General features: G+C 38.9%; 1 protein-coding gene across 1 annotated transcript in view; it reads left to right on the top strand.

Moving 5' to 3' along the window:
* Window positions 1–10,865, top strand: part of LOC107744978 (adhesion G protein-coupled receptor L1-like) — a 104,002-nt gene extending 93,137 nt beyond the window's left edge. The window contains exon 4 of the mRNA XM_016558812.1: window positions 10,648–10,865. Within this exon, the coding sequence (XP_016414298.1) occupies window positions 10,648–10,865 (218 nt within the window). The remainder of the gene's footprint in view (window positions 1–10,647) is intronic.
* The last annotated feature ends 403 nt before the right edge of the window (window positions 10,866–11,268 follow it).

Here is an 11,268-nt window from a genome sequence, read left to right as displayed (position 1 = left end):
GTCTTAGCCTTGGGTTGTTGTTAACTTCTCTATGGGCATTGCTTGCTTATGGAAGTTATGATACTTTATAGTCGTTCCTCTACCTTACCACAGGGTGATTGTACTGTGTTCCCATAGCGTCTTAAGCAGACGCAGTACGAGTGTAGTATCGACAGGGAACGTACTCGGTTATTAACGTAACCTCGGTTCCCTGAGATACTGGAACGAGTTCTGCGTTGCTAGCCATGCTATGTAGCCGCATGACTCAGTCGTCGCTTCAGTCGAAGTAACCTGAGAATTCTGTGGCGAACGCCCGCTTATATAGCCAGATGGCTCCACCCATTGTGGCGGGCTCTGGCGGGCTTTGTCGCCATAGGCTCGTGCAGCTCCGCTGTGGTTTTTTTATACACTGCACGAACCAATGACTGTGCAGTTTCACTGCGTGATTGAAAAAAGGCTTCAGTTCAGGAGAAAAAAGGCTTTTACCCATAGCGTCTTAAGCAGATGCAGTACTCATTCCCGTATCTCAGGGAACCGAGGTTACGTCAGTAACCAAGTATGTTTTTGTTTTTAAGTCTGTTTTCTCAGTTTCTCTCACTCAGTTTCACTATATCACTATGTGTTTGAGCTTTTGCCATTTGAGACAGGAAACTAGGTTTTTAAGTTTTCTGAAGAAAAAGTGAGTAGTGCTTTTTAAAATTCACTTCCAAGATGCTGGGATGGTTGCCAGGTAGTTGTTCAGGTAGTTGCTTTCTAGATTGTCCTCTTTTAAAAAATATTTTAACTCTTTGATGCATATGAACATTTGATGTATAGAACATTTATGTGTCACGTGATCAACTGCTAAATTCAAATCTGCTTTCGCACTTTGACTGGCGCAGAGAAAGAGAAATACTTGTTCAAAGTTTATTATATATTAAAACATTTCAGTGTTTTCAACCTTATGAAGTTTATTTTAGATTTCAGACATTTAAATACACATAAGTACTAGCAAAAACTTTGTAAAATACACACTGATGTCTATACAAGTCGCAATAATAAACCTTCCAAACGAGGGCTGCAACAAATCGATTAATGATTATTAGAGCGATTAATCGACTAATCGTTGATTAGTTCACCGATTAATCCGTAGTCTTTGATCGATTATTCAGCTGCTGTGTTATTGAAAACTGCTGTTTTCTCACAGCAGTCATTTTTGTTGTGTGTTTATTTTGTTATTGAGAGGAAAACATGCAGCACATATTTACATATTCATCTAAACGCTGATCTCAGCAGCGTTGGGATGTTCGCTAACAGTAAAGCGCTGCATGCTTATATCAAACTTTTTTTTTACCCCTAACTGAAGAACAAAATAATAAAACTTTGCCCTGAGTATATCGAGGCCTTAAGACATGACAGCCTTTTTTTTAGTTCTATAAAACTTTCCCACACTCTACAGTACAGTCTCTACTGATTTGGCTTAATTTGCACTTCTCATAAGCATGTCTTCTTCTATTGGTTTGCATATGGGAGGGCTGAATTATAGTCCTGCGCTACAGCATCACACTGGTCAAACCGGGTTATTGCAGGCCCTTATATTAGGTCTTATGAGATCAAACGACTATTCAACAACAAAAATATTTGTAGACAGTTTTTTTTTTTTATTACACATAACTTCACTTTTAAGTTGCTCTGAACACAACAAACTCGCACAGAAACATAAGACAGAAACACGCGACTAATGAAAACAACATGTGTTCTAAAATCAGCTCAAAATACCAAACATGCTTGATATCTTCCGACTGGATAAAATCATTATCTGAAACTAAAATATCAGAGTCCATTTATACACTACACAATAATCTGTAAAATCTGGTCACCTTAAAAAAACTCAAACCAGGGGCTCTGCTAGAATATATTAAACTTACTTGTGAAAGGGTTAAATTATCATGTAAAAATGCTATCAAATCAATGGCAATGTATATTGAAAACATGTTAAGAAAAGAGTGATGTTACTTAATAAATGTGCGCCTAAGATAAAGACATGCTGTGTGGTTATGCAGTGAGGTCTGGAGTCAAACTCAATTAAATGAGTCAAACTCAATTTAGAATGATAAACTAAATTAAATGAATTGCTGTGGACTGTAGATCATTGATAGGCTTGTGTTCAATGATATTCAATTTCATAATAATATATCTTCAATTACATTCAAATGGGGGCAATTATATTCTTATGGATATGTGATTGATTGCATATTTTGATTTATTAATCAGCATATCATGCAAGTAATTTGATTAAAACTTGTAATTGGCAGCCCTAATATTAAATACTAAAATGACTGCTATATTTGCTGCAATCTTGGAGTAGTTTGTTACTAAATGCTCAACTGGAAGGAATATTGTATAAACAAATTATTTATTCGGCCATTTAAACAGACTTGCAAGAACTAGACTAATTAGAATTGTTTGGTCATATGCAACTAATTTTCAAGAGTCGAAACCTGCTGACACGTGGGCCCCTTTTTGAACCGTACACATCAGTGTAGTGCTGGCGTGGCAGTCATGCCGGCTCTATTGGTGCTGGTTTCCTAAGCTTGAGCTGTGTGCTAATGAGCAGCTGAGCGATTAAGTGGTGCCTGGAGATGGGCTGAAAGAGGAAGAAGAAGCTGATGGCATCCACACTCACTGGTCCGCAGTATCTTCATCCCTCACAACCTGCCTCACAGACCTGCCTCTCACTATTAGAACTGCTAATTGCTTAATCAATCATTGCTTCATTAATTGATAGGCCGCTCTGATAATCAGGTTTTTTAAGCTCAATTCAATTGATTGACTTTTATATATGTTTTTACAGCTTTAGCAGTCTGTTGGCAGATGAATTATTTAGTGATAATTGTTCCTTGTCATGGTGCACAGCATAGAGAACTCAAGTGACACGTGACAAATGTATGATCTGTGTAGGTGAGCGCTAATGTATCGCACATAATTAGAGGAATCTTTCTCTCATTCATTTTTTAAAGTGTATTTAAAAGTTAAGCATTTTTTAACACATTTCCCCCAAGATTAATATGCTTAATTTAAAAAAAGAGGGGGGAAAAACAGAGAATATGAATATGCCTAATTTTCTACTTTTTATTGTATATAGTAGAAAAGTAGAATATAGTAGTATATGTCTGAATTCATAGTATTGATAGAACAGTAGGTGAAAAGTAGGCCTACCCAAATTACTTACTACTTCTGCAGAGATTCTGAAGTGTGCATTCAATGGACACTTTACTATCCCATGAGGCCATGCGTGAGTGGATTTGTGAATGGCAGTGAAGTGACGCAGCTGACACTGTAGGTCACATGACAGATTCAGTACATCCGGATTTCTTTCATACGACAAGCATTCATACTATAATATACTTTTGTCACAATCAAATGTATAGCTACTCAGACAGTATGCGATTTTGGGCGCAGCTTCTCTCGCATCATGACAAAACACCTTCATAATAAAATTATGGCCGTTCAAATCTTATTCTAATTAATTACACAATGTGCCAATTAATTAATCTAATTAATCACAGATTAATTGTACATCAATTTTGACTGAGAAAATTACCCCCCAAAACATAATTTAATATCATTAAAAAGCAAGAAATTCAATGCATACAATGTAAGATAATGTACAGGTCTGAGGCTGAGGTAGGTGAATTAAGTGCTTTAATAATTTGAATACGTTATTTTCTCCATAATTAATTGCACCAAATGATCATGTTAAATTGACAGCCCTAAATAAAATATGATTGAATTCATTAATATTTTTGATTTATTGTTTTTAATGTTTTTAAATAATTCCTGATATTTGTAATAAATATACGCAAATAAATAAATACATGTAGTAGTAGTAGTAGTCATCGTAATAATAATATATTTTATAGATTTTTCAAAACAATGATTAAGATGTGTATGCTCACTACACAGTGTAAAGCAAATATATTATGCTTTTTACTTGATGGTTACATTACATGACATTTTTAGAGTCACAAACAATGAAATCAACATGAACACAAAGAGTATATTTCTTTAAAATTTGGTACATTTATTTTAAATAAAACATTTTCTGTGTCTTTATCTTAGACACTATTATGTGTTTTGCAACCATGCTACAAATGCAATCCGATAGTGATTCTCTTTTTTTCCCTCATTTTCTATTGGCTCTTGAGTAATTGTGAATCGTGTTGGAACCCTGTGGACCTTTAATGAGCCAATCAATGCCATATTTTACCATCTACAACACTAGATACGAGTGTCTCCATTTATTTTCCCCTGCTGAGTTCAGTGTACCCTGCTTTTCAGCTGTCTCACCCCATTTGCGTCTTGCCTGTCCTGTCTACCTCTGTCAATGTCCTTGTCTGTCTGTCTTGGTCAGTGTGTGCATGTGTGTGTGTTCAAGGCTGAGGGCACGGCCTCTCTACTCCACTCTCTAAACCTCCCCAGGCTTTAATTACTGCATTTGGATAATGAGTCAAATCCAATCACTCTTCTCCACTGTTCTGAATTAGTATACAGCTCTTATTATGGCAGCACCAGCCGCAGTTTCTTCACACCAGCTGCCCCGCAGTGACACGTCTTCATTCCTCGCCCCTCATTCTTTCACTTCACTTAGAGAAAGGCAGAGGATGGGGGGAGGAATCAAGAAGAAAAGAAAAATAATTGGAGAAAAAGGGGGGAAATGTGAATATGGAACGGAAAGACCTATTGATAGGGAAAATAAAGGTCACACACAATGTCAATGCATACTGTAGATAATTTTTGAAGGAAAATTGGAAAGTTTAAATGATATTTCTATATTGTGCGGTGTATTACATTTATAAAGTCAAAGCTATGGCCTACAGGCTAAGTTGAGGAGGCTGTTATGAGACTGTAGCCTTTTATACAAGCTACTCATCATTTAAAGTAGTCAGATTACACAAAGCCTTAATATGTATATTTGTATATTATATAACTGTACTTGCGGATTATAGAAAATTCATAAAATAAAAGGCCACTTAAGTCTACTTACAGTAAGTATTTCAATATTTTGTGCTTACTTTTATGTGTTAACTAACATACTAAAACACATGTAAAGGATTTTAACTGCATTGTGTTTTTTGATATTACAATTAAAGTATTTTAAATATAATAAATTAAAAATTCATCTTTACAAATGTGTAATTGCATATATATTTAAATACACGACTTGCAAGTTTCAATAGAAATTAAGTTTTTGAAAAAGTATATTTTCTAAATTAATTAATTGATTTATTTATTTATTTATTATTTGTTTTAATAAGTACATCTGTACTATATGCTGAAATGTGCTTCTCTTTCACAAGGGAAATTTTGCAACAATAGGCAAAACATTAAAAATAAATCATATAATCTGACAAAAAAAGTAACTTTTCCATACCGAATACAATAAATAAAAATAAATAAATAAACACTCTAAATTTGACCCTCAGGCTGGTCAGCCAGTTAATTGAAATGAAACAGCTGAACGAAATGATTCGGTAAAATAATTTAGACTTGCTAGCGCTACATATGAGAGAGTGAGGACTGTTTAGGAGAGTGTGTTTGATTTACCTCAGTTAGCTCAGTTATTAAGCTGCCCACACAATATAATATGACTTTAAAAAGCTGTGATGTAGCATTGTGCCACCCTACACTGTTACTCTGGAAATAACTTGCTAATGGTGCTTACTAAAGCGGTAGTATTTTGGAACCTGCAAAGCTGCTGTCACACTACTGAAAAATGTGATTAAGTTTGTATCACTGCTTGTAGTTACTCTTCATCATTGATGAAGCACAGTGCTCATGGAGACAATGCCAGTTTGACTTTGGCTTGCCTCATTTCCTGCTTCCATTATTTTCAATAATTTCCAATCTGCGCATTTTGAGATAAATGAAAGTGGCACAACCAAAATTAAAATATCTGTAAGTATGAAGCTGCCAGTACTGTTTAAAGGTGTGTATAACATATTACTGAATAAAGAAACTGAAATATCGTCCAGTTCATACTGTTACGTATCCGGTCCATGAACTTCCGTCTGCTAGCCATCAGAGGTCACCCTTTCCATTTTCATTGACTCTCGCACGACACACTGTTGCATATCACCCCGGACTACATATCCCATCATTCATTGCACTGATTGCACACAGCACTGATTGCACACAGCTGTTTCACTGATTGCACACAGCACTGATTGCACACAGCTGTTTCACTGATTGCACACAGCACTGATTGCACACAGCTGTTTCACTGATTGCACACAGCACTGATTGCACACAGCTGTTTCACTGATTGCACACAGCACTGATTGCACACAGCTGTTTCACTGATTGCACACAGCACTGATTGCACACAGCTGTTTCACTGATTGCACACAGCACTGATTGCACACAGCTGTTTCACTGATTGCACACAGCACTGATTGCACACAGCTGTTTCACTGATTGCACACAGCACTGATTGCACACAGCTGTTTCACTGATTGCACACAGCACTGATTGCACACAGCTGTTTCACTGATTGCACACAGCACTGATTGCACACAGCTGTTTCACTGATTGCACACAGCACTGATTGCACACAGCTGTTTCACTGATTGCACACAGCACTGATTGCACACAGCTGTTTCACTGATTGCACACAGCACTGATTGCACACAGCTGTTTCACTGATTGCACACAGCACTGATTGCACACAGCTGTTTCACTGATTGCACACAGCACTGATTGCACACAGCTGTTTCACTGATTGCACACAGCACTGATTGCACACAGCTGTTTCACTGATTGCACACAGCACTGATTGCACACAGCTGTTTCACTGATTGCACACAGCACTGATTGCACACAGCTGTTTCACTGATTGCACACAGCACTGATTGCACACAGCTGTTTCACTGATTGCACACAGCACTGATTGCACACAGCTGTTTCACTGATTGCACACAGCACTGATTGCACACAGGTGTTTCATATCACTCACTCACTATTTAACACTCACTCTGATCCCTTCCCGCGGCCGAGGATTGTATGCGCTTATCGCCAGCAGTGATAGCTACTCTACAGAGCCCTCGTTAGCTTCCTAGCCTAGCCTAGTCTTGCCTTGCCTTGTCTGTTTTCTCGGTTTCTGATCTTCGCCTGTTTTCCTGGATTTATCCCTTTAGTCTTGCCCCTTTTGCTTCTGTTCGCCGTTCGTTGACCTTCGCTAGCCCTAGGATTATTCTTGTGTCTTGCCCGCCATATACCTGTTTTGCCATTGGTCGACCCTGCCTGTGTTTCTGATCTCTCTGCTTAATAAAGCTTGCACATGGATCCGCATGTCTCACGTCTTGGCAGCCCCGTAACACATACAGAGACCGTCATCGTCTGTGCAGCAAGTCGCAGAGCTTTAGAGCCAGACGACCAGTGATCCATCTGATAAAATCACAAATCAGACTATGAGTACCTGCTCCATTTCATCCCACAAGCACATTCATAGGTGTTGTACTGAGTAGACAATTAGTTCTACAACTCGCTCATACTTGTGCAGTCTAGTCCCAGATCATGTGTGCTTGTTCAGTGGCACTAGCGACAGCAGGAGGAAAATTCCTCCGTCCACAAACTATGTCCCGGTTTATTTGCTTCTCATTTGTTTCCAATGCCATCCTGTTATGACCAAATCTATTTGGAGAAAATACAGGTAGCATTTGCATTCACAAAGCAAACTGCATGGAAAACTTCTAAGATGATCGGCGTTTGATTACTGTTGGGAGAAAATAATTAAATGTAGTGACTAACTTAACTACATTCAGCTTTCACTTCAGCTGTGTGAGAGACACTTTCCAGTTGGCTGCCAGACCCCAGATAGTGCACAGTGTGTCGTTTACACTAGGTAAACATTGATTCATTAGATAGTAGTCAGCTACTGGACAACTAGTCGACTACTAAAATAAAGTAGTCATGCAAGTCCTTATACACATTAGGTCTGGTTACTCCAACCCTCACCCTAGATAGACTTCAATTCCTTTGATAATGAATAATGCTATGTTTCACAAATACCCTTGCCTTGGGGTGGGATCTCGAAAAAACCCAATGGGAGTTTCAAACTCTGGTAACCTGTACTGCTTGAGCATGTGCACTATCCGCCATCTCCGACCCAAACTCATTCCAATTACACAATCCAATGACTTTCCAAAAACTGACCCTGAACAAAGATTTCAGATAATTGTCTTCCAGATATTTACTTACCCCATGGTCATTTTCCTAATCATCTGTGGACCTGCTTATATCAAAAAGACGAAATGAAAATACAACTATCCTATCTTTTAAATGGGTTCCATCCTTTAGCTTGAGACTTTCCAGCATTGTAATTCGGATTATGAAGATTATTCCCCTCAGTCCAATTTCCTCTCCGATTGGAGATAATGTCTGTGGGAGCAGAATACACTCATAAATGAGGGAATGAGCCTATTAATCCAGTAGCTGTAGTCAAGTTTGGGAGATAACTGGGTGGTTACAGTTGGAGATATGGGCAGATAAAGAGGCAGAGTGAAAGGTAGAAATTATTGGGCTGACGTATTTGGAGTAGTTTGTGGGATGGCAACATGCAGTGTGGGACATACCGGCTTTGCTGAAACTATATGAACATGTGGGTGATTGGTTGGCTGTGTGATTGGCCTCCTGTGGCGAGGCAGTGCCGAGCCCAGAGTAATGGTTTAATCAGTGACCAGCAGTATGGAGCTATGTGTTTGCTCCACGGGAATGCTGCGGAAACAAGACTCCATGCTGGCACACTCTAATCCCACTTTGCCTCTTTATATGTGTGTGTGTGTGTGTGTGTGTGTGTGTCATGTGGGCACAAGGGAGTGTGTCTATTTGAATGCACACCAGAACAGCCTTAACATGTTTAACTCCGCAAATCTCCCAATCATCGGAACAGGTCTGAACCCTCAAATCTACACATTTACGGCAAGATTACGCCATCCATTCCCACACTGATGTCCGCCATGCTTGCTTGCTGTTGTGAGCCTGTGTGATAGCTACACGACTGTGTGATGTATGATGCAGTTATGTATGTCCACATTCCATGGCGACAACTAAGTGCTCAGGGTTTAAAAGAGAACAGGACAAGGATTACAGAACCGTTGAGTGGGAAACCAGTTCAGAGAGTCACAAACATGTTCAAGTGCACTGGGATGAATGGCTGACATTGGCAGACAAAAGGAGCATGCTTTTAGATCCTGTTCTGAGTAACGTCTGACTTTCACATTGACCTCAGTGTGAAAAGGGGTGACTCAAAATCTGAGAACTTTACATCGCATCTCAAGCAAAGAAAAAGGCCATTTTGTGTCCGAAGCTGAATGGATGTACTTGTTCCATTTGTCCATATAACAGAGTCTGCCAATTACTGTTACTTACAGAAGCATGCATTGACTAAGCAGGTTTTTCAAATTGTCGGCTTTGTCGTAAAAAAGTTTCCTATATTTGATTGCAAAGTCTTTGAAGCTACAAGAGCTGAAGGAAATAATTTCAGGAGTACTGAGCACTTCATTGATCAGTTTTTTTCTGTTCATGGAACTCTGTGGGTCAGATCCACCCCCTCATTTTTCAGCACAATGGACAGCTCCACAGGTTCCCCCTTTCTATTTGTCAGCACCATGGAGAGCTCCACTGCCTGGTTTTTGTCTTCTGTGAGTGGAGGCGGCTGGCGGCCATTTTACATGGCTGGATCTTCAAACTCTTTAAAAGCTCTTGTTCAGATAAAGTATGCCACTCTCGGGCCCTCTCAGCCAGGCACAATGATTAACCCTACGGCACCTATAGCCCTCTTAACATGTCTCTCTCACTCTCTCTTAAATTGAGTGTAAATGGCAGACGCCACGTGTGGGCAGATAGGGCCGGTGGTGGGTCTAGGGTCAGTTCTCTCCTCTAGGTGCTGGTTCTGTTCAGGTGTTTGGTTATTGGCTCCCGAAGCGATTTGTACACATGGGAACTGATTTTCTATTCTCGAGCCTTGCATTTGGGTGGTAGATGGCATTCGGCCGAGAGCTGTGAAAGGAGTGGGAGGGTGTTAACAGAGTGTGTACGTAACTCAGTTTGTTTGAGCGAGAGGGTAAATAGTTTGCTCCTCAGGACTACGAAGGCTGAACATATGATCACTGGCTGTGAAAAACCCTTGTCCGTTTGTCTAATTATTTCTTTCTTTTCACTTTAAAGGTTTTTTGTGGGTCATAAAATTTTGCTGTAATAAACAGTTCCCTATGCTGTAAGAGTTATTTTTAATTAGCAGGTTTCTTCATGACCTGCTAATTGCATCAATAATCCATGCAAGTGGTTGGCTCATTATAAAATCAACATGAAGTCAAATTTGACCTTGTTTATTTTATTAACAAATGTTACTGAACTTCTTGTGCATGATTCATCACTTTATTCCCAAATGTGTTTCATAATTGTTTGTTATATTGTCTTGCTCTGCCTCTTTCTATCCACCTGCTATGTAAAATCCATACTTAATGATTCAGTCAATTCATATGTATAAAATCAGGTCCCACTCCCACAATTTTTCTTGTTGAATATTCTGTTTCACTCAGAATTATGCTAAATTACAGAAGTAAAATGAGTTGTGAACAGTGTTGTGAACAGTTCATGCTGAATGTGTGTTTCTCTTTCTTCATGCAGCATTAAGTCGCTCTGCAATGCCATTTGGTCTGATGCGGAGGGAGTTGGCATGCGAGGGTTACCCCATCGAGCTCCGCTGCCCCGGCAGTGATGTCATCATGATCGAGACAGCCAACTACGGCCGCACGGATGATAAGATCTGTGATGCCGACCCCTTTCAGATGGAAAATGTACAGTGCTACCTGCCAGACGCCTTCAAGATCATGTCACAAAGGTAGATCAGAACAGTGTTTGTTTTTACAGTTCCAATTTGAGTCATAGTTTTTGTCTTTTGATGACCAAAATCCCTTTAAATTTAATCAATAGTTTGTCATATTCATTCATTTTAGTCCGTTTTGCCTCCGAATAGTGGCAGCTGAAGATGACATTTTAGGTACTGATAATATGCTAAATGTGTCAAACAGAGCAAACAAATTTTCAAGCATTTTGGAAAAAAATCTATTCTATTCTATTCTATATTATCACACTTCCATTCAGCATACCATTGGGGTCGGTATACATGCACAGTTGTGGTCAAAATTTTACATGCATTTTGCAGTATATGCAAAATGTTAATTATGTTACCAAAATAACAGGGATCATATAAAATGCATGTTATTTTTTTATTTACTGTAGTACTGA

Source organism: Sinocyclocheilus rhinocerous, unplaced genomic scaffold (genome assembly GCF_001515625.1).
Source record: "Sinocyclocheilus rhinocerous isolate Xijiao unplaced genomic scaffold, SAMN03320098_v1.1 scaffold1219, whole genome shotgun sequence".
NCBI classification, from domain to species: Eukaryota; Metazoa; Chordata; class Actinopteri; order Cypriniformes; family Cyprinidae; genus Sinocyclocheilus; species Sinocyclocheilus rhinocerous.
Note: the sequence above shows the minus strand (reverse complement) of the source record. Positions and strands in the feature narration are given on the sequence as shown.